This window comes from Scyliorhinus torazame, chromosome 1 (genome assembly GCF_047496885.1).
Source record: "Scyliorhinus torazame isolate Kashiwa2021f chromosome 1, sScyTor2.1, whole genome shotgun sequence".
Taxonomy (NCBI): domain Eukaryota; kingdom Metazoa; phylum Chordata; class Chondrichthyes; order Carcharhiniformes; family Scyliorhinidae; genus Scyliorhinus; species Scyliorhinus torazame.
This window is the reverse complement of record NC_092707.1, coordinates 32,464,970-32,489,192: the sequence shown is the minus strand read 5'-3', so window position 1 is coordinate 32,489,192 and position 24,223 is coordinate 32,464,970. Positions and strand designations below refer to the sequence as shown.

Sequence of the window (24,223 nt, the reverse complement as noted above, 5' to 3'; positions counted from 1 at the left end):
CCCTAACAAAGGGAAACCCCGGAGGGCAGGGGCGCATCCACCAGGTAAGTGGTTAATCCCACAGAAGCGAGGGAGCAGAAGCCCCCCATCAGGATAGTCACCTGGAACGTAAGGGGACTCAATGGCCCAGTGAAGAGATCCAGAGTCCTCACCCACCTAAGAAATATGAGGGCCGACATAATCTTCCTCCAAGAGACACACCTGAGAGAGCAGGACTGACTGCGGATAAGAAAGGGCTGGGTGAGACAAACCTACCATTCCTGCTATGGGTCAAGGGCCGGGGGGGTGGTGAAATTGATCGGCAAGAGGACGATGTTTAGGGCGACAAAGACGGTTACGGACCCAGGGGGATGGTATGTCATGGTCAGCGGGGCCCTGGGTGGGGAACCAGTGGTACTAATTAACGTGTACACACCCAACTGGGGCGACACAAGCTTCATCAAGAAGACCATGGCAGAAATCCCTGACATAGCGACACATCGACTAATCATGGGGCGGGGGGGGACTTCAACTGTGTACATGATCCAATGACAGACAGATCAAACCCCAAAACGGGGAAAACCTCAAGCATGGCAAGGGAACTCAGTCACTTTATGGAGAAGGTGGGAGCGGTGGACCTCTGGAGGTTTGCCCACCCGGGGGAGAAGGAATTCTCCTTCTTCTCCCCAGTACACAATGTATACACCAGAATTGACTTCTTTGTGGTAGGGAAAACGGTGCTTCCGGGGATAGACAAGGTGGAATACTCCGCAATTGTGATATCAGACCACGCTCCACACTACATGGACGTGAGGCTGGAGACAGGCAGGGCCCAACGCCCTACATGGAGGTTGGACATCGCCCTACTAGCGGACAAGGCCTTCAACGAAAGGTTATCACGGGCCATTGCAGAGTACACAGAGAACAACCAGAACGGGGAGGTCTCACCCTCCACGTTCTGGGAAGCACTAAGAGGGGAAATCATCGCTTTCAAAGCGCAAAGAGATAGGGAGGAAAGGGTGGCTAGGCAGCAGCTGGTCGACTCCATACTGGAGGTAGACCGTAAATACTCCGAGGCCCCGACCACAGAGCTCTTGGCAGAGAGGAAAGAGCTACAAAGGAACTTTGACCTGCTCTCCACCAGGAAAGCAGTGCACCAACTCCGCCAGGCACTTGGGACCCTATATGAACACGGAGACAAACCCAGCCGCCTGTTGGCACACCAGCTGAGAAAGCAGGCAGCTACCAGAGAAATTGCACAAATCAGGGATACCAGAGGCACGCTAGATAAAGAAACAGAAAAAATCAACAAAACCTTCAAGGCCTTCTACCAAGGGCTGTACACCTCAGAGCCCCCAATGGGGGAGTCTGGGATGAAACGGTCCCTTGATGGACTGACATCATTCCAGTCGTGGGGGACGGCAAAAAACGGGGCTTGGAAGCACCACTAGCACTGGGAGAGATCATGGACAGCATTAGCTCCATGCAGGCGGGGAAGGCGCCTGCCTTCTTGTTCCCAACTGGTTCCCGGCGGACTTCTACAAAACATTTGCGACAGCACTGGCCCCGCACCTGCGGGAGATGTTCACAGACTCGCTAGCGAGGGGCACACTGCCGCCCACGCTAGCACAGGCCTCAATCTCGCTGATACCTAAGAAAGACAAAGACCCAACGGAATGTGGGTCATACAGACCCATCTCACTGCTAAACGCAGACGCCAAAATACTGGCCAAAATCCTAGCCAAAAGGTTAGAAGACTGTGTACCTGAGGTGGTCGCAGAGGACCAGACGGGCTTTGTCAAAGGTAGACAGATTAACTCGAACATCAGGCGCCTGCTGAATGTGATAATGACCCCCTCCGGGGAGAGAACACCAGAGGTGATCGTCTCCCTAGATGCAGAAAAGGCCTTCGACAGAGTCGAATGGAAATACCTCATAGAGGTACTGGAGCGGTTCAGGCTTGGAACAGGGTTCACCTCCTGGGTAAAGCTCCTATGCAACGCTCCCATGGCGAGCGTACGGACCAACAAGACCAACTCCCAATACTTCCAGCTGCACAGGGGCACCAGACAAGGATGCCCACTGTCCCCGCTGCTGTTCACTCTGGCGATCGAACCACTAGCAATCGCGCTCAGAGCAGCAAAAAGCTGGAGGGGGATCCGAAGGGGCGGCAGAGAGCACAGAGTCTCACTCGATGCAGATGACCTGCTCCTCTACATTTCAGACCCACAAAGCAGCATGGACGGAATCATCGCGCTCCTGAAAGAGTTTGGCGCCTTCTCGGGCTACAAACTCAACATGAGCAAAAGCAAGATCTTTCCGGTACACCCACAAGTAAGTGAGGCAGCACTAACGGGACTGCCGTTTAAACAAGCCCGACTCAAATTATGCTACCTGGGGATCCAAATAGCCCATGACTGGAAAGGGATCCACAAATGGAACCTCACCAGTCTGACAAAGTCAAGTAAAAAAGGAGCTGCATAGATGGAACACACTCCCACTCTCCCTCGCGGGGAGAGTCCAGACGATCAAAATGAACGTGCTGCCCAGGTACCTCTTCCTATTCAGATCCATCCCGACCTACATCCCCAAGGCCTTTTTCAAAGCACTAGACAAACTAATCATGGCATTCGTATGGGGGGAGAAGAATGCTAGGATCCCAAAGAAGGTCTTACAAAAAACAAAATCCAGGGGGGGGGCGGGCTTGCCCTCCCAAACCTACAACTTTACCACTGGGCGGCGACAGCCGAGCGAATAAGGGGATGGATCAAGGAGCCAGAAGCCGAGTGGGTGCGCGCGGAAGAGGCGTCCTGCAGGGGGACCTCCCTCCGGGCCCTCACCAGGGCGGCGCTCCCATCCCCTCCCAAAAAACACTCCAGCAGCCCGGTGGTGATAGCCACCCTCCAGTCCTGGAACCAACCACGGCAACAATTTGGCCTGACCAGAATGTCGGGTAAAGTGCCCATCTGCAACAACCATAGGTTCACGCCAGCGCTGACTGATGCCACCTTCAAAAGGTGGGGACAGGACAGAAGGACACTGACAGTCAGGGACCTATACACGGACGGCCGGTTCGCAACACTGGGCGAACTGACTGAGAAATTCCAACTAGCCAGGGGAACGAGCTAAGGTACCTGCAACTAAAAGACTTCCTGCGAAAGGAGACAGGGACATACCCACAACCACCACAACAGACACTACTGGAAGAGTTACTGGGCGCAAGCATACCAGATAAAGGAAACTGTAGCGACATGTATGACCGACTGGTAGAAAGGGCCGACACCGTACTGGACGCAACAAGAATGAAGTGGGAGGAGGACCTGGGGATCGAAATAGGGTGGGGACTCTGGAGCGAAGCACTGCATAGGGACAACTCCACCTCCACGTGCACAAGGCTCAGCTTGACGCAGCTAAAAGTGATACATAGAACCCACTTAACAAGAACCTGTATGAGTAGGTTCTTCCTGGAGGTAGAGGACAGATGTGAGAGATGCCAAGGAGGCCCAGCCAACCACGCCCACATGTTCTGGTCCTGCCCCAGGCTTGTGGAGTACTGGACAGCCTTCTTTGAGGCAATGTCCAAGGTGGTGGGGTGAGGGTGGAGCCATGCCCGAAAGTGGCGGTCTTCGGGGTTTCAGACCAGCCAGATCTATTCCTGGGGAGGAGGGCAGACGCCCTTGCCTTTGCCTTCCTGATCGCCCGCCATAGAATCCTGTTCGGCTGGCGGTCAGCAGCACCACCCAAAGCTGCAGACTGGCTGTCCGACCTCTCGGAATCTCTCCAAATGGAGAAAATCAAATTCTCCATCCGAGGGTCAGACGATGGCTTCCACAGAACGTGGGAGCCATTCACCCAATTGCTCCGAGACCTGTTTGTGGCCAACAAACAAGCAGAAGAATAGCCAGGTAGCCAAGAAACAGGGGCGAGCAGCCAAAGCATGAGAGGGAGAGATAGACCGGGAAGGGGCGGGGGACCAGCTAAATCTAAGAGGAAGGAAAGGTGAACCACAGGGGGGAGGGGGGGGGCAGGAGCGGGGAGAGGGGGGGGGGGGGGTAGAGGGAAGAGACGGAACAATAGAGGAGAGCCAGGGAGGGGGAGGGGGGAGGCAGGGAAACGTTAACAAACTTAACGTCCACAGGAATAGAGAAAACCGGGAAGACGGGAGAAGCGGAAGTGCGCAGAAGCGGAACGAGACGACAACGGCAGCAAACTCCGTCTGGGAGAAGCAAGGGACGACAACACCACGAGCAGATGCCTACTTATGTGTGTAAATAATTTTGCCAAGTGTACAGAGCTGCTGCTGTTGAGCGGGGGCATAATACCGTCCGATGGCTTCTCAGGGAAAATTAAAACGTCAGCAGCAGCGACCCGTAGGGGAGTGGGGGTGAGTGCTCCGTTGGGAGGGTGTGGGAAGACTGAGGCGCATGGGGTCACGTCTAGTCAATTGCTATTGTATATTCTCTTTTTGCACTATGTTAATGTTCACTCTATTTTGCTGTGTTAGGATTATTACTATTTATTATGAAAAACTTTGCAAAGCTTTAATTAAAAAATATTTTTAAAAAATAAAAAATCTCTGTAGCCCTCCAAATGCATCACTTTCAGAATAGAAAATGAGCACATACTATTCTTAGGCAAATATCTTCTGCAATGTCATTCAGTGACCACTTGCTGTGAGTGTGGAATGTTTCAAGGAAATAGAACAAAGAAATGTACAGCACAGGAACAGGCCCTTCGGCCCTCCCAGCCCGTGCCGACCATGCTGCCCGACTAAACTACAATCTTCTACACTTCCTGGGTCCGTATCCCTCTATTCCCATCCTATTCATGTATTTGTCAAGATGCCCCTTAAATGTCACTATTGTCCCTGCTTCCACCACCTCCTCCAGTAGCGAGTTCCAGGCACCCACTACCCTCTGTGTAAAAAATGTGCCTCGTACATCTACTCTAAACCTTGCCCCTCTCACCTTAAACCTATGTCCCCTTGTAATTGACCCCTCTCCCCTGGGGAAAAGCCTCTGACTATCCACTCTGTCTATGCCCCTCATAATTTTGTAGACCTCTATCAGGTCGCCCCTCAACCTCCGTCGTTCCAGTGAGAACAAACCAAATTTATTCAACCGCTCCTCATAGCTAATGCCCTCCATACCACGCAACATTCTGGTAAATCTCTTCTGCACCCTCTCTAAAGCCTCCACATCCTTCTGGTAGTGTGGCGACCAGAATTGAACACGATACTCCAAGTGTGGCCTAACTAAGGTTCTATACAGCTGCAACATGACTTGCCAATTCTTATACTCAATGCCCCGGCCAATGAAGGCAAGCATGCCGTATGCCTTCTTGACTACCTTCTCCACCTGTGTTGCCCCTTTCAGTGACCTGTGGACCTGTACACCTAGATCTCTCTGACTTTCAATACTCTTGAGGGTTCTCCTATTTTATTGTAATCACAGTTCTCTTGAGGGTTCTACCATTCACTGTATATTCCCTACCTGCATTAGGCCTTCCAAAAAATTCATTACCTCACATTTGTAGATGCATGTAGATTTTCTTATATTGTGGATTACTCTCATCAGGTTATGGTGGCAATCAGGAAGTCATTCCAGTGGAAATCACAGGCATTAATCTGTGCCTCATTTTGTTAGGTTCCACAGTATGTTGGAATTTCAAAACCTATAGGTTTAGCACAGTGGGCTAAATAGCTGGCTTGTAATGCAGAACAAGGCCAGCAGCACGGGTTCAATTCCCGTACCAGCCTCCCCGAACAGGCGCCGGAATGTGGCGACTAGGAGCTTTTCACAGTAACTTCATTGAAGCCTACTTGTGACAATAAGCGATTATTATTATTATAAATGCAATGCCTAAACTCCCTCGCTCCTGCAAAGGCGCTGACATGCTGTGATAAAACTCCATATTAAATAAATCCTAAGCACCCCTCTCAGCTGTTTATTCTTTACATTTGTTTTAGATTCGTTCATGGATTGTGGGCATTTATTGCCCATCCCTCATTTCTCTTGAAATGTCTTCTTGAACCATTGCAGTCCATGTGGTGAACGTACGCCCACATTGTAACTGAACAATTACAATGGATACTGTCCAAGGAATCAGGAACTGAAGATAGTCAGCCAAGAGTCAGTTATGAACATTTTGTCCTCACTTGCTTGGTACAATTCAGGCAGTCGTCAATTTTTACCTTACTGCAGTAATAATAGAGAAAATAAGCTAATCATTGAATGAAAAAAAACCACGGGTGCATGAACAAAATTGCCACCATGAAAACGTAGGGAACAAAAACCAGATGTAAAAATAGGCTCACTGGGAGAGAAGAACAGGAAGAGAGGACTGGGTCTGAGATAGGTCCTTGGGCAGGAAACAGACCGGCAGCACATTCTACACACTGAGAGGCACTCAGACCGACTGGCAGAATATACGCAATTTGCTGAGTTTGCACAATGACATAGTCCTACCAGAACCGTACCCCTAGATAGAAAGCAGGGACTAGAATTGAGATGGCCCTGATGAGAGAACAGGACCTGGAGGTTTGCCTAACTAGGCAGGAAACTAGACAAACTAGACATTCAGACAGGCAAACTGGAAGATCACAAGAGCGGGCATCAGAAACTGAACTTTAACAGACCCAATGGATCAGGTTAGGAAAAATGATGTCAATAGAATGACAGATACAACATTACATACATTTTGACAAAGGGATCAGAGTATCCATTGGCATCCATGGCAGCTAAATGAACGCAACGTATGATTCCCACAATCAGGCCTCCCTGTTGGCTGTTGTACAGGAGGGAGACAAGAATCCGGCCTCGCTCTTCAATATCAACGCCATGTTCGCCCTGCAGGGAGAAATCCGTGTGAATGTACCCATTAAATGAGTCTGACTGAACCTTTATATACACACAATGATGTGGCAGGCTGTGCCCAAAACAATAATTAACGATTTGAATTATTAATCCTGAGCGTACTTGTTAAAGCGTATGGGTGGGGGGGGGGGGGGGGTGCTAACGTTCTATGGTTAGAACATTCTGCTCTGAGATTTTTTACCAGGGTTCCTTTCATACAGAAACTGACCTGGGAGTGCCACCTAAAAATGCTGTCCTGGGAAACTATACCAGAGGAAGTGAACTCGGAAAACTACCACAGATACTATACAAGAGAATTGTCCTACAGGAGCTGTAACTCATCTGGCAACTTTTCTTTTCGGCATTTTGCTTTGTTCCACTCCTCCCATCTCATTTAAAATCCTTGTTCTGTATCATCCACTCAAGTATCACATCAGGTTTCTCACTGAGATTTCTCTTTGCTTTCCTCCCTCAGAGGAGAGACTTCACCTTCAGTGACATTAACCTCCATCACAACTCTCGTTCTTTCTCCTTCGATTTCACAGACCTCCTTTCCTCCCAAAACCTGTCCACCGTATAATCTCTTCCTACCCACATGTACCGCTTCAATCTCAATGTCAATCTGACCAATCATACCTATCACTGATAAGGCAGAATTGTGCCCCTTTCCCGTACAACTTTCTGTGTGCATTCTTCATCAAATCCCTTGCCTCTACATTTTAACTATTTAGCTTTTGGCCTGCAATTGATCGTGACATTTCTGCAGCTACTGATCTGCTGTATCACACACACAATTATTAATGCCCTTGCCCCCATTAAAACCATTACACATTCTCACCCCAGTTGTTATCGCTGCATACCCACTCACATCTCTTCCCTTAAGTGTAAAGAATGCAGATTTGAACACCTTTGGTGGACAACTGGTTTAATCATCCATCTCCCAATTTAGCTGGATTAAAATGCATGTAGGCCTGCTCTCCATCTTTGGAACTGCTTACTATTCAAAGTATCACAATACCTTTGATTCCCACTGCAAATGTTCCCTGGTCAATGTTTCCATCGCTGGCGACTGTCTGAAGCTGAGGCATGCTGTTCACAAATTTGAACTTGTATTTGACCCTGAAATGATCTTCCACCTACATATTTACTCCAACACAGATTGCCTACCTCCAATCCCGCAATCTCTCCACTCGGTTCCTGCCTCAGTTCATCTGCTGCTGAAAACCCTCATCCATGTTTTCTCTTCGCTTGAATATTCCAATGGTCTCCGAGCTGGCCTCTCATCTTCCACACTATATAAACTTCTGTTCATCTAAAACTCTGCCGCTCACATCTAAACACACTCCCAAGTCTCATTCACCCATCAGTGCTTCCCCACCCACACTGGCTGACGCTCCCAACAACTTATCAAGTAAAAAATAAAGATTTTTATTCAAATAAAATTGTCATTACAGCAAGCACAACAATACAAATCCCAACCACATATTATTCCTAAAGTTCAACCCCCCTCTGCCCCACAAAGAATCAAACTTAAAAGGACAACCCCTCCCCCTCAACAGCTAATGGTAACCAGTTCCCTGAATAAGGAGATGAAGGGCTGCCACCTTGAGTGGAACCCTTCCACTGACATCGTTCAGGGTATACTTGATGTTCTCCAGGTGCAGAAAATCCACCAGGTCCTTCAACCAGACTGAGGCCTTAGGTGGCACCGAGGACCTCCACCGAATCAGAGGCTCGCCTCCGGTCTATCAATGAGGCGAAGGCTAGGACATCTACTTTTGTCCCCGGCTGCAGCACTGGTGAGTTTGACACTCCAAAAATGGCCACCAACAGGCACGGCTCCAGCTGAACAGCCAAAATCCCTGACAATGTATCAAAAAAGGAGGCCCAGAAACGAACCAGCTTGGGGCAAGACCAAACTACAGCAGCGCTCACACCTATCATTCACCTCCAAAGAGAACCAACTCATGGGTGCCCTAGTCAGTTTTGCTCTGTGCACTACCTTGAACAGGATCAGGCTTAACCTTGCATATGAGGATGTGAAGTTGACCCTGTAAAGAGCCTCACTCCACACTTCGCCCTTAGAGACAAATCCCAGCTCACCCTCCCACTTCTTCTTTACTTCCTCCAACGATGCCTGCTCAGTCACCAACATCTGCTCATAGCCATCAGAAATCTTACCCACCCACCCCCAGCTTGGCCAACTGTCCATAAGTAAAGGCAACGGTACCAGGGGAATTGAAGGAAGCTCCTTGCGTAAAAAATCATGTACCTGAATACATTCCCCCTCGGGAGCTAGAACTTCTCATACAACCCGTCTAGACCACAGAACCTACCCTCCAGAAACATGGGCGTCATTCTCCGACCCCCGCCGGGTCGGAGAATGGCCGTTGGCCGCCGTGAATCCCGCCCCCGCCGAAGTCTCCGGTACCGGAGATTGGGCGGGGGCGGGAATCGGGCCGCGCCGGTTGGCGGGACCCCCCGCTCAATTCTCCGGCCCAGATGGGCCGAAGTCCCGCCCAGAAATTGCCTGTCCCGCCGGCGTAAATCAAAGCTGGTATTTACTGGCGGGACCAGGCGGCGTGGGCGGGCTCCGGGGTCCTGGGGGGGGGCGCGGGGCGATTTGACCCCGGGGCCTCCACCATGGCGGAGGAGGAAGTGACTCTCCCCACTGCGCATGCGCGAGAAACTGTCGGCGGCCGCTGACGCTCCCGCGCATGCGCCGCATTTCTGCGCCAGCTGGCGGGGCACCAAACGCCATTTCCGCCAGCTGGCGGGGCACCAAACGCCATTTCCGCCAGCTGGCGGGGCGGAAATCCCTCCGGCGCCGGCCTAGCCCCTCAATGTTGGGGCTTGGCCCCCAAAGATGCGGAGCATTCTGCACCTTTGGGCCGGCGCGATGCCCGTCTGATTGGCGCCGTTTTTGGCGCCAGTCGGCGGACATCGCGCCGTTGGGGGAGAATTTCGCCCCATGTCTCTGAACCTCTCCAACCTCCCTCTCCCATGTCTAAATGATGAGTCTAAGCCAGACGGCACAACCTACGGTTCCGGCAAACGGGAGCCAACAACAACATGGAGCCCAGTTTAGAATGCTGTCCAAACTGATTCCAAATCTTCAAAGTGGCTATCACCACCGGGCTTGAAGAGAATCTAGCAGGGGATAAAGGGAGTGACACTGCAACCAAGGTTCTCAGACTCGATCCTACAGCCCTATTGGTATCTCCAACTTCTGCCTTCTCTCCTGCTCCAACTCCGTGAGGGTCAACCGATCCAAAGATTGCCTCATTCATTCATCCTCCTCCGGGGGTTCTGGCTCATACAACCCACAGTAGAAGGTCTGACACACCTCACTAACCTTCTCTGGGGCAGAAATTCCCCGGTCACCCGAGGCCCTGTTCTACACTATCTCCTGGGAGACAGCCTGCTGCCTCAGCTTGTGAGCCAACCAACAACTGGTCTTCTCCCCATACTTATAAAAGGTTCCCCTTGAGCGCCGCAGCTGGGTCACCGCCTTACCGTTGACAACAACTCAAGATCCATTTGCAATTTCTTTCTGTCCACCAATAACTCCAGTGGCGGGGCGATCAAGCACTGGCGGTCCACCTCAAGAATGGAATCCACCAGTCTCGGCCTCTCCACTGTCCCAGATTTATCTCTATGCGCCTTAAAAGAGATTATCTCCCCTCTAACACCTACCTTCAGGGCCTCCCAGATCTTGGAAGGCGAGACCGCCTCTTCCTGGTGAACTCAACATACTCCCCAATGGCAGAAGATACCCGCTCATAAAATCTTTTATCCGCGAGCAACGCTGTGTCCAAATCCACGGGGGTTGCTGAGAGCAGCCCAGCTCCAACATCAGGGCCACAAAATGTGGAGCATGATCCAAGCACCCCACACCCCCTCACTCCAGGGAGAAGAGACCTACCCACCATGAAGAAGTCAATTCGGGCTTAGGCCCGATGGACACGAGGAAAGAAAAGAAAACTCCTTATCCCTCGGAAACAAACCTCCAGGGGACTGCCATCCCCATCTGTTACATGAACACCAATAACTCCTTCGCCACCCCAGATGGACTTCGTGGCTTGGGACTTGACCGTCCCAATCTAGGATCCAAAACACAATTGAACTCCTCCCCCATAATTAGCTGATGTGAATCAAGATCTGGGATAGACACCAGCGCCTTATTAATGAATACCGGCATCCCAGTTCGGCGAATACTCATTGACCAACACCACCGGCGTGATCACCAACAACCCAGTAATGATGACGTATCTCCCACCTGGGTCTGGCCAGAAAAAGCCACACTCTTATTTATCAACACAGCGGTTCCCCCCACGCCGTACAATCAAAACCTGAGTGATATACCTGCCCCACCCATCCCTTCCGCACCCTTGTTTGATCTTTATTCTCAAGTGGGTCTCCTGTTAAAAAAAAACACATCAACCTTCAAACTTCTCAAGTGCACAATTACCCGGGAACGTTTAACATTTAACATCCTCACGTTCCAAGTTATCAAGCGGATAGGGGGCCTCAGTCCCCCCTTCCCCGAATCAGCCGTATCCCTCCTGTGAGGCAATCTAGCAGTACCCCAACCTGCATCAGCTCTGGGCCCACTCAAGATGGCCGCCACATCCCCATAAAGCCAATCCAAAAACGGAATTGTCACCGTCAGCAGTCCACCCCTCACCTCCTCCTCCTCCCAACTCTACCCCGTCCTGAAGACCAAACAAACAACCAACATAAGAGCAAAAGCCCCCCATCCCCAAGCCCAAACAAAAACAGAAATAAAAAGCATAAACTTGTTACCTTAAAAAAAAAGAAACCACCCCCATGGAAAGAAGCTACAGACGTTTCTCCTTCTCCACTCCCGTTAACTAGCTATACTTCTAGCAGGGTGACCCCCACGGTGTAGAAAACAAAGTCAACAAAACAGTATATCAATGCCCACCCCTCCCCAGACCAAACTTTCATATAGAACACTAGAGGAAAATCAACACCCAGCCCTCCTCCCCACCGCCCCCCTCAAAGGAAAACTCAACTGTGCAATGTACAAACCCCAACAATCCCAAAATGAACACCCACCAACAAGCGCAAACTCAACCCCAAGCCCTCCCTCACATTACAATAATCTCCCAAAAGATACACACAGATGAACTTAACAATGAACAAACAACGAACTCCATATTCCTCAAGCACTTTAGCTCACCCCCAGTCTGTGCTTCTTGACATCCTCTGGCACATCAAAATAACAGTCTGTCCTCGGAAGTTACCCGAAGACGAGCCAGGTACACCACATGAACCCTCACGTTGCTCTTGTACAGTACAGCCTTTGCCTTATTAAACGCTGAACACGTTCCTGCCAACTCTGCCCCAACATTTTGGAACGTTCTGATGCCGTGGCCCTCCCATCGCGATGGTCCTTCGCCCACCTCAGGACCCCTTCCTTATCCATATATCAGTGAAACCTGACTATAATCGCCTGAGGTTACTCCCCCGATCTGGGCCTTTGCTTCCGCAATCTATGAGCCCAGTCCAACTGAGGAAGGGTCGGAAATACCCCCTTCCCCACCAACTTTCTCCACATCATGACCAACTTTCTGGACATCTTGGATATATAGTTCGTGGAGTTGGAGCCCTCCAGCAGCCCGACGATCCTTAAGTTCTGTTGTCTGGAATGGTTCTCCAGACACTCACCTTGGCCTTCAGCACTCTCCGGTCCACAGTCAGCACCGCCATCTCTGCCTCCAGGGAGATAATCCGATCACTATGGTCAGAGAGCACCGCCTCCACCCTCTGTATCGTCATCCCCCCTGTATCCCTATCCACCGGTCCATCCTGTCCATGGCCACCCAAATTAGGGCCAAAGCCACCTCCATTGCCTTTTGCAGATCCTCAGAGACAACCTACTGCTGCTTCTTAAATTCATCGGTCAAGAAGTTAACCAACTTCTCAGTCGTCCGCTGAGGTGCCACTGACCATGTTCCCCCGCTCCCCCTGCTGTGACTTGAGAAACCTTTGAGTCTGACGATAACCATTTGCCAGACTTCTGCTTTGTGCTATTTTTACCGGACATTACTCGAACGAGGGGGGGTCTTATTCCATCAAACTACATCAATTCCCTCCAAAACAAATCACCCATAAACCGTGCAGAAAGGGCCAAAAAACCAAATAACCAGAGCCACTGCATGTGTGACCGCACATAGCCTCTACCAGAAGTCCAACTTACCAATTTTAAAATGTTCATCCTTGTTTGCAAATCATTCTATGGCTTCATTGTTGCCTATCTCTGTTATTCACACCAGCCCTCCGAGCCCTCAAGACTTGACTATTCCACTGCGCTCCTGTCTGGACTCCCACATTTTACCATCTGTAAACTTCACGGTGAACAATTTTTTCTCTCTCAAAATTTAGAGTATCCAATTCTTTTTTTCTTTGAATTAAGGGGTAATTTAGCGTGGCCAATCCGCCTAACCTGCACATCTTTGGTTTGTGGGGGTGAAACCCATGCAAACACTGGGAGAATGTGCAAACTCCACACGGACAGTGACCCAGGGCTGGGATTGAACCCAAGTCCTCGCCGCCGTGATGCAGCAGTGCTAACCACTGTGCCACCGTGCTGTCCAACATCTGTAAACTTGAGGTCATCCAAAACTCTGCTGCGCTTGTTTTAAATCACAGCAAAAAGTCTCGTTCCACTATTTACCCTGTGTTCGCTGGTCAGGCAATGTCCTGATTTTCAATCTCTCATCCTCGTTTTCAAATGTCTCCTTTGCTTTGTCCCGCTCTCGCTCTGTAATCTCCTCCAGCAACAGAACCTTCAAAGATATCTGCATTTCTCTAACTCTGGTCCCTTGTGCATACCCATTTTAATTGCAGCCCCTTTGGAGCCGGCTTCCCTGTTCTCCGGCGCCATTTTTCCGGAACCCGCGGGATTCTCAGCGCGCGGTTGGGGGCCGTTGACAGCTCCCCCCCCCCCGCCGCGATTCTCCGAGCCCCGATGAGCCGAGTGGCCGATGAGTTTGGCTGAGTCCCGCCGGCGTGGATTACTCACGTCCCGTTCGGCGCCGGCTGGAGCTGCGGGAACCACTCCGGTGGCAACCTAGCCCCCTAGAAAGGGGAGAATTCCTCACTTTCGGGGGCCGTTGACGCCGGAATGGTTGCCGCCGGTTTTCACGCCGGCGTGGGGACATAGCCCCATTATTGGAGAATCCCGCCCCGTGTCTTCAGTTGCCTAAATCCCAAGCTCTGGAATCCCCTCTGCCTCCCTTTACTCCTTTATGATATTTATTAAAACTACCTCTTTGCCCAAAGCTTTTGGTCATCTGCCCTAATGTCTCATTATGTGGCTTGATACCACACAATGTTTCAGTGAAATACTTTGGGACATTTACTATGTATAGCAGTAAAAGATGCGACATAAATACAAGTTGTTGTCCCATTAGAGTATTAAACAAAAAGTACAATGCAGAGATACAATTAATCCAAGTTTACCTCATCCTCATAAAGTGACATCCCTCGTGTTGATCCAGATGTTGAACCTCGTTTTGCCTATGGAAATATTCACAATGCATTTAGGGACAGTCTGAGGGGCAGCAAATAAATCAGTTCAAATGTATTTCTGATCTTCAACTTTGGAAACTTGTTTATTCCCATGCTTTGTTCGTCGGTCAACTCATCTCTTCCTCAAATTTCAATCCTCCAAAATTAAGATTGTGTACTGTCTCCTCTCTTCCCTGCCAACATTGGTATATTAGATACAAATGTATTGCTATTTTTTGGTTTCTTTATAAACTTAGAGTACCCAATTTCACCCCCCCCCCCAAATTAAGAGGCAATTTCGCGTGGCAATTCACCTACCCTGCACATCTTTTTGTGTTGTGGGGGTGAGACCCACACAGACACGGGGAGAATGTGCCAACTCCACACAGACAGTGTCCCGAGGCCGGGATCGAACCCAGGTCCTCACCTGGAAGGTGAGGAATCTGTACAGATCTGAATCAGTCACTTCAAAGTAGCTGGAGTGCAGCCAGACTCCACATCGGATGTGAGGCAGCAGTGCTAACCACTGTACTGCTTGTGCCATATTTACGCATGCTTGTGACTCATGCCAACTTTAAATGTGATCAAGACTATCCAAAACTCATTTTACATACTGATGGTTAATAGAGACAGTTTCGACCCTCTAGTTCGCTTGAAACCCTGATCCTAGAATTGAAAATTCAACGTTTATTTGACCATGAGACTCCACCCCCCCAGAGGAATAAATAACTAGTATTCCCCTTACTGGCACCACTCTCTCCAGACAGATGTTGAAGTTCTTTGCTTGATTGGGTTTGAGCTTTTTCAGAGAAACTCTGGTCTCCCCGATGAATTCATTGTGACCAAATTTGTCTTCATCCAGTACAGAGATCCTGTATCGAAAGAGATCAATTCAGGTTGGAAAGGCAACAAACAACCATGGTTTGCATCTATACAGTTCCTTTGAGGTAGTAAAATGTCCTAAAGTTGTTCACAGGAAGGTAATCAAACAAAATTTGACACAGCCAGATAAGAATCTATATGGCCAGATAACCAAGTGTTGATCAAAAAAGTAGGTTTTAATAAGCATCTTAAAGGAGGAGAGTTGGGCAGGGAGATTTTCCAAAGCCTCGGGCCTACGCAGTTGAAAGTTTTGCCACCAATAACGGGGTGATTAAAATTAGGAATGCAAAAGCAGCCAGAATTAGAGGAACTGAGAGGGCTGGAGTATGTTACAGAGATAGAGGGGAAATTCTATGTGCGAATTTGCAACCAAGGATAAGAATGGATCAGGAGCCAGTGTAATTTAGTGAGCATAGGGATGATCGGCGAATGGGATTTGGTGCAAGTTCGTTTACAGGCAGCAGAGTTTTGAATTGGCTCAAGTTTAGGAAGGGTGGAAGATGGGAACCCAGCCAGGAGAGCAATGGAATAGTCACGTCTAGAGGTAACAAAGGCAGATTCACCAGAATTCAAGGGCAATATTAGAAACACACAGCAATAAAAAGGTCAGATAAACAACACACTTCTTGTCAAAGGACTGACACCCAATTAGTGTGTTACTACTGTCCTAACAAGTTCTTCCAATTTAAAAATGTTTGGAGTAAAGTTCATTGAGATCAAAAAACATAACTTGGGCAACTGTGAATAGTTTGGAGGCTGTTAATCAGCATGGTAGGGCAAAGACAGGTATTGAGAAAAAACATTTAAAAAAAAGCAAAACTTGCATGGTGGGATTAATAGAATTAATAGAAACACAAGTGCACAATAAAATCCAACAACACTGACACTTGAGTTACTACTGCATCTTTGCTTTTCCCCCCCAACAATGTGTTGATGGGGGTCAGCGGGAGCGCATTTCATCATATCCCCATCCACCAGCTCTTGTGCATCTATGGGTATGTTACCATCAGAAACTCCAGCACCTGAATCTCTGCTACTCCTGTCACCAGCCCAGGGAAAACGCTTTCTCCTCACAGGTGAGGTCAAAGGGGAACCAATGTCGAGTCCGGATCTGCCTGGTGTCTCGGTGGAGACGTTCCCAGCCGAGTTTGAGCTCTGGCTGCCATGTTTCAGAAATCTCGGACAGCTCAAATGTGATGGAGCACATTTAATCCCGTCTCCCAGGCTTGGGATTGGGTTGACTTTCCAGTCTCTGGGTCTGTGTGGTCTTGTGCCTGTTGGCGGTTGAGTGGGTATGGATTGTCTGAGCCGGCCGGTCCATCCACCCCCTCCTTCTGGAGCCTAGGTCGTTGACTGCCTGGGTCCGGTCGAGTCGGCATGTTGGAAGTAATGAGATTCGTGTTCTGATCATTGGAATCCTTGAAAGATCCTGAAGAGGGTTCTCCATTTCAGATTCTGCTTCATCCTAGATGTCTACTTTCTTTGTATTCCAGTACAGTGGTCTTTATCCTGCTGACTGCCTCGTCCCTCAGTTATCCTGAACTTTGTGCAGTTGATGTAGTTTATATGGATTTCAGCAAAGCCTTTGACAAGGTCCATCATGGAAGTCTTATAAAGACGGTAAATCATATGCGATACAGGGTAATTTGGATTCAAAATTGGTTTAGTTGTAGGAGACAGATGGTGACGGATGGCTGCTTCAGTGACTGGAAGCCAGTGACCAGTGGTATACCACAGGGATCTGTGCTGGGTCCGCTATTATTCATCATTTATATTAACGACATAGATTACTATGTGGGGGCTAAGATCAATAAGTTTGCGGATGACACATAGATTGGCCGGGTGATTAACAGTGAGATTGAGTGTCATGGTTTACAGGGATGGTCAAATGAGCAGATAAGTGGCAGATGGAATTTAACACTGAAAAATGTGAGGTTGGACACTTTGGAAGGAGAAATTTGACAAGGAAATATTCAATGAATGGCATGACACGGGATTGTTCTAAGGAACAGAGGGACCTTGGCGTGTTCATTCATCAATCTCTGAAGGCAGAAGGGCAGGTCAATAGGGTGGTGGAAAAGGCATATGGGACATTTGCTTTTATCAATCGAGGCATAGATTACAAAATCAAGGAGGTCATGTTGAGTTGTATAGAACGTTGGTGAGGCCACAGCTGGAGTAGTGTGTGCAATTCTGGGCGCCTCATTGTAGGAAGGATGTGATTGCACTGGAGGGGGTGCAGAGGAGATTCACCAGGATGTTGCCTGGTATGGAGCATTTAAATTATGAAGAGAGGTTGGATAGGCTTGGGTTGTTTTTGTTGGAGCAGAGAAGACTGAGGGGGGGACCTGATTGAGGTGTACAGGATTATGAGGGGCATTGACAGGGTGGAGAGGGAGCAGCCGTTTCCCTTAGTTGAAGGGTGAGTTACGAGGGGACACAGGTTCAAGGTGATGGGAAGGAGGTTTAGGGGAGATATGAGGAAAAATATTTTTTCCCAGAGGGGACGGCCTGGAATGCACTTCCTGGGAGGGTGGTGGAGGTGGGTTGCCTGACATCCTTTAGAAAGTACCTGGATGACTTGACATGTCATAACATTCAAGGCAATGGGGCAAGTGCTGGCAAATGGGATTAGGCAGGTAGGGCAGGTGTTTTTAACGTGTTGATTACAGATTTGTTGGGTCAAAAGGCCTCTTCTGAACTGTGTGATTCTGTGACTACTCCCTGCTAATCATGTTGTCTGTTAATATTGTCAATTTATCTGTTTGCAGGGAAGGAATATCTTTGGGCGTGATGTCCTGCACGGTTGGTTATCCTGATTTAATATGCTTTTATCATGTTGAGCTGAATATTGATTTGGGGATTTGTGCACAGTTCCTTTATCCTAGTGTATCCTTGTGGGAGAGGGTGAGCAGAGGCCAGAGTACGGGATGGGATGGAGGGTGTGGTTTGTAAGGTTAGTTCTGTCCTAGTTACGTTCAAGGAAGGTCCCCCATAGTTAGAGTTATTTTTTTTACTTCAGCCTGTGCCTTTTCTTCTTCAGGCCCAGGCGGACTGTGTATTATCCTGGTGAGGACTAGAGCCTCTTGGACTCCCCTTTAGGGGGAGTTAGTTGTTCTCCTGGTGTGGATGTGGGCTCCCTCGTTGACTGTTATTGATGCCCGTGGGGACTGGCTGTGGCGGTGTTAGATGCTGAGAAGTAGTGTCATAGACACTCCGATATGGATGACCTTTGGGTGGCCCAATCCTTTTTTTTTCTGAGTCCTCCTGGTTGAAAGCAGGGCCGGGGGGAGGAAATCAGGTGGGGCTCTCCGTCCCAGGGGGCTCCCCAGTTTGGGAGTTGCTCTGATAGCAGCCCACCCCCCCCCCCCCCCGCCCCGTTTTATGATTGGGACTAGTTTAGACTCCTTTTGGTTCTTGGCCCACAATATTCTGTTGCATATCCTGTTGTCCTTTGAGAGGGATGGGGTATTGGTGCTGGTAGTCCGGTAATCTGTGTTGTCCTTTGATTTTGGGCTGGAAGATGGAATTATGGAAGTTCGGATTCTTTAATAATGATTGTCACACATAGGCTCACATTAACACTGCAGTGAAAAGCCTCTAGTCGCCACATTCCGGCGCCTGGTTGGGTCTGTGTAGGGGCTGGTTTAGCACAGTGCGCTAAACAGTTGGCTTGTGATGCAGAACAAGCCAGCAGCGCAGGTTCAATTCCCATACCGCGCCCCCCACCCCCCGAACAGGCGCCGGAATGTGGCGACTAGGGGCTTTTCACAGTAACTTCATTGAAGCCTACTTGTGACAATAAGCAATTATTATTATTATTGTTATTATTACAGCGGGAGAATTCAGAATGCCCAAATCACCTAACAGCACATCTTTCGGGATTTGTGGGAGGAAACCGGAGCACCCGGAGGAAACCCACGCAGACACGGGGAGACTTGCAGACTCCGCACAGACAGTGACCTAAGCCAGGAATCGAACCTGGGACCCTGGCGCTGTGAAGCAACAGTGCTAACCACTGTGCTACCGTGCCGCCCTTGCCTTCGGCTCTTGTTCTTGGTCTTTTTACTTCCTTCAATGGATGACCCTAGGCTGAGTATTTTTTTAAATTTCAACTACCTATTTTTTTTTCCAATGAAGGGCAATTTAGTGTGGTCAGTCCACCTACCCTGCACATTTCGGGGTGGTGGGGGTGAGACCCACGCAGACACGGGGAGAGCTAGGCTGTGTATTAAGATTTGGTTGTACCCAGTCCTCTCCGTGACTGTCATTTTGCCATCCTGAAGGATGGCTGCCTGCTCCCGCCTGGATCTGGAGAAGAGTTTAAATTGCGCCGAACGAGTCAATTTCCCCGTGGCACTGGGGTTCTTCGGTTCTCTGTCAGTTTGTTTTGTAGCTGTGGGTGAGATGTCGGTCGATAATGTTGCCGGTATCCTGTTTGGGTGCAGACAGGTAATTTGTCCGTGGAAGGACCATGTTGGGGATTTTCTCTTGGGTTATCCGGTCTTATTTGTTCCCAATTATGTAATGACTATTGCTTTGTGCCTAATGAAACACTGGGAGAGCTGATGCATTATTTTTATTGACTGCATGGCAGTTGCTTGGTAGTACACAACATGAGCATTTCTGAAAAAAAGAGACATTTTGTTTTGTACACACTCTCAGGACAGTTTGCAAGAATACCAATAGAAAAGGAAACAACAGTTTTTATTGCAAGAAATGTGGGTGCTGGTTGGTTAGCAAGTGGACTCTGGTCAGAAATCAACCTTGCAGATAGAAGGAGCATGGCCAAACATGGGGCGGGATTCTCCGACACCCCGCCGGGTCGGAGAATCCCTGGGGGGGCTGCGTGAATCCCCCCCCCCGCCGGCTGCCGAATTCTTTGGCGCCGGGGATTTGGTGGGGGCGGGAACCGGGCCTCGCCGGGTGTCGGCTGCTGGCAGCGGCCCCCCCCCCCCCCCGGCGATTCCGTGGCTCGCGATGGGCTGAGTGGCCCGTTTAGGGCCGGTCCCGCCGGCGTAAATTACAACAGGTACTTACCGGCGGGACCTAGCTCCGCAGGCGGCCTCCGGAGTCCTCGGGGGGGGGCGCGGGGGGATCTGGCCCCGGGAGGTGCCCCCATGGTGGCCTGGCTCGCAATCAGAGCCCACCAATCCGTGGGCTTGCCTCTGCTGTGGGGGCACTCTATTCCTCTGCGTCGGCCGCTGTAACAGTCCGCAATGGCCGGCGCGGAGATGAACCCCCCTGCGCACGCGCTGGGATGACGCCAGCACACGCTGGCGCTCCCGCGCATGTACCAACTCGCGCCGGCCGGCGGAGGCCCTTCGGCGCCGGTTGGCGTGGCGCCAAGCACCTTCCGCGGCAGTCGGCGCGGCGCAAACCATGCCAGCGCCGGCCACGCCGGCCGGAGTGATTCATGCCACTCCTCGCTGCCGGAGTGGCCCGCCCCGCTGGTTCGCGGAGAATCCCGCCCAAGGTGCCGTTTCAACGAAACAACAGCTTGGGATAGCCTTTCCCTGCTTCAATCCCCAAGGCAATGCCTTGATCAATTCCTAGGGGTACACATCTCCAAAAATCTGTCCTGGTCAGCCCACGTCGACACTCCCACCAAGAAAGCACAACAGCGCCTATACTTCCTCAGGAAACTAAGGAAATTTGGCATGTCCACATTAACTCTTACCAACTTTTACAGAACCCTATCAGGCTGCATCACAGCCTGGTAAGGCAACTGCTCGGCCCAGGATCGCAAGAAACTGCAGAGAGTTGTGAACACCGCCCAGTCCATCATACGAACCTGCCTCCCATCCATTGACTCCATCTACACCTCCCGCTGCCTGGGGAAAGCGGGCAGCATAATCAAAGACCCCTCCCACCCGGCTTACTCACTCTTCCAACTTCTTCCATCGGGCAGGAGATACAAAAGTTTGAGAACACGCATGAACAGACTTAAAACAGCTTCTTCCCCGCTGTTACCAGATTCCTAAACGACCTGAGGCTTTATTAAGCGTGTCTGTTCCCCAGCAGCCCGATAGTAAACTGGCATGCGGGGGAAGGCACCGGCTTCTTATACTTCGCCTTCAGGGCGGAGTATGAGGTCAACGGCCAACCAGGACCCGGGATCTGTCAGCCAATGACATTAGGGCTTCCAGTCCCACATGACCCCCAATACATACTACCACACCCTGTATGCTTCACCTGATGCCGGTGTTATGTGGTTACATTGTATACCTTGTGTTGCCTATTATGCATTTTCTTTTCTTTTCATGTACTTAATGATCTGTTGAGCTGCTCACAGAAAAATACTTTTCATGTACCTGGTACACGTGACAATAAACAAAATCAATCCGAATTGACCTGCGTGGTTTGAATTTGAACAAAGGCTTGGCAGTTAACTATCCCCTGGCAGACATTACAAATTCTGAATTAATAATTTAAATGAATATACATTTCTATAAGAATTGAAAAACAAGAACAATAAAAAGACTGCTTTGATAGATACAGTACCTAAAAAAGAAGGGATTAGCGACAGGAGAAATTATAATGGGGAATTAGGAAATGGCAGAGACATTAAATGAGCTTTTTCACTGTTACCAGCCGAAAGTAGAGTGGGTTGGGGCCCATGAGGGTATGGGAAGCCTATAATTGAAACATACCCACACGGTGTACAGCTGTATGGAGATGTATGATGACATGTAATGTCACTGACCAATTCCTTTTTTTCTTATAAATTTAGAGTGGCCAATTATTATTTTTTCCAATTAAGGGGCAATTTAGCGTGGCCAATCCAGCTACCCTGCACATCTTTGGGTTGTGGGGGTGAGACCCACACAGAAATAATGGGCAAACTCCACACGGGCAGTGACCAGGGGCCGGGATTGAATCCGGGTCCTCAGTGCCATGAGGCAGCAGTGCTAACCACTGCATCACCGTGCCGCCATTCACCGAAAAATTCCATGCCCGGGCATCGGCTTAATTGACAGGCTTGGCTTCCATTTGGGAAGGACACAATGAAGCTGCACGACAATCCTAGGCCTGAGCCCTAACTTCCTTGTGGTGGGTTAGCAAGGTGGGGGCCAGGGGAATAGCTCAGCAGATTCCCTGGACCTGATGGCCTACATATTAGAGGTGTAAAAGAGGTGTTGACAGAGATAGTGAATGCATTTATTTTGATCTCCCAGATGCTTCCAGACCTGCTGAGATTTTCTCATTTGGTTTCAGATTCCAGCATCTGCAGTAATTTGCTTTTTAAAAAAAATATTTTTTTATTCTCCTTTTTCACATTTTCTCCCAAATTTACACCGAACAATAAACAATAATCAGTAACAAATGTAATGTTAATCCCCATATCAATAACAACGATCCCATCCTCCCACCAAACCCCAAACCATTGGCCTGCATGTTAACATAAACAAATGACAAAAAGGAATCAGGAATCACCCATAGTCACCATTAACACATACAGTCCCTCTCCCCCAACCGTCCCAGTGCCCAACCCCCTCTAATTTCGATGTGATCCAATTCTCGAAAGTGCATAATTTAAAAAAAATACATTTAGAGTACCCAATTATTTTCTTCCAATTAAGGGGCAATTTAGAGTGGCCAATCCACCTACCCTGCACATCTTTGGGTTGTGGGGGCAAAACCCACGCAGACACGGGAGAACGTGCAAACTCCACACAGACAGTGACCCAGGGCCGGGATTCGAACCCGGGTCCTCAGCGCCGCAGGCAGCAATGCTAACCACTGTGCCACCGTGCTGCCCCTCGAAAGTGCATAATAAATAACGCCCATGGTTAGCACTGCTGCCTCACGGCGCCTAGGCCCCAGGTTCGATCCCGGCTCTGGGTCACTGTCTGTGTGGAGTTTGCACATTCTCCCCATGTTTGCGTGGGTTTTGCCCCCACAACCCAAAGATGTGCAGGGTAGGTGGATTGGCCACGCTAAATTGCCCCTTAATTGGAAAAAATGAATTGGGTGCACTAAATTTATAAAAGAAAAAAAAAAGAATAACGCCCATGAATTGTAGAACCCCTCCATCCTTCCCCTGTTCAAATTTGACCTTTTCAAGCGTTAAGAATTCAGCAGGTCCCCCCGCCACGCCAGGGCACAGGGTGGAGAGATTGAGCTCCACCCTAACAGGATCCGCCTTCAGGCGATCAACGAGGCGAAGGCTACAACGTCTGCCTCTGCGCCCGTTTCCAACAACGGCTGGTCCGACACCCCGAATATGGCCTCCCGAGGGTCCGGGTCCAGTTTCATGTGCACCACTTTAGAGATTACCCTAAACACCTCCTTCCAGTAATCCTCCAGCTTTGGTCAGGACCAAAATATGAACATAGTTGGCAGGGCCCCCCCCCCCGCAACCCTCACACACATCATCTATGCAGTAATTTGCTTTTATAAGTAATTATGAATTCTCCTGAACATATCCATATCCAATGTATAAAATCTGAGGGGGGAAAAAAACAAACGAGGTGAAGAAGGACTGTCAAAGGAGATAGATAGGCAGAGACCAACTGTGAGATATCAAGCACCTTAGTTCAATGCTGAAAAATTGATTAACTTGAAGATCACTAGGTGTTAGGAGTGGGCAAAATATTCCCAAAAGTTTCTGAGTTGGGTGAAGATTATTGGAGAGTTTGCTGATTGGCTTGAGATTGCTAGAAGGTTTTCTTTCTACTGTGTCTACATTTCTCACCTGAGAGTTTTCTTCTGCATATCATCCTCAGTGATTCCATGGTACGTTAGTCGTTCATTCCACACAGGATTTCGGGTGTTGCGCAGTGTTTTTGTGCGAAGCTTGTTTGACTATATAATTGGAAAATAAAGATGTCAGATGTCAACCTATTCAATTCCTCAGACTGCCACTTTGGGGTGTCTCAAAAAACGTCAACAATTCTGACATTTTAGCTGGCTGTTTTGTTTTCTCTTCTCGATATCCCTGCCCGTCATTGCTGAGGTCAATGGCT

The 24,223-nt window shown here is 49.4% G+C and overlaps 1 protein-coding gene across 5 annotated transcripts in view; it reads right to left on the bottom strand.

The window, feature by feature from the left end:
* The window catches only part of LOC140395261 (rabphilin-3A-like), a 545,215-nt gene that overhangs the window by 18,770 nt on the left and 502,222 nt on the right, over positions 1 to 24,223 (bottom strand). For all 5 annotated transcript variants that reach the window (XM_072482954.1, XM_072482865.1, XM_072483205.1 and 2 more), the window contains 4 exons: positions 23,953 to 24,062; positions 15,118 to 15,244; positions 14,325 to 14,381; positions 6,676 to 6,827 (listed from right to left, as the gene is read on the bottom strand). In XM_072482954.1, coding sequence (XP_072339055.1) covers positions 6,676 to 6,827; positions 14,325 to 14,381; positions 15,118 to 15,244; positions 23,953 to 24,062 — 446 coding nt within the window. The remainder of the gene's footprint in view (positions 1 to 6,675; positions 6,828 to 14,324; positions 14,382 to 15,117; positions 15,245 to 23,952; positions 24,063 to 24,223) is intronic.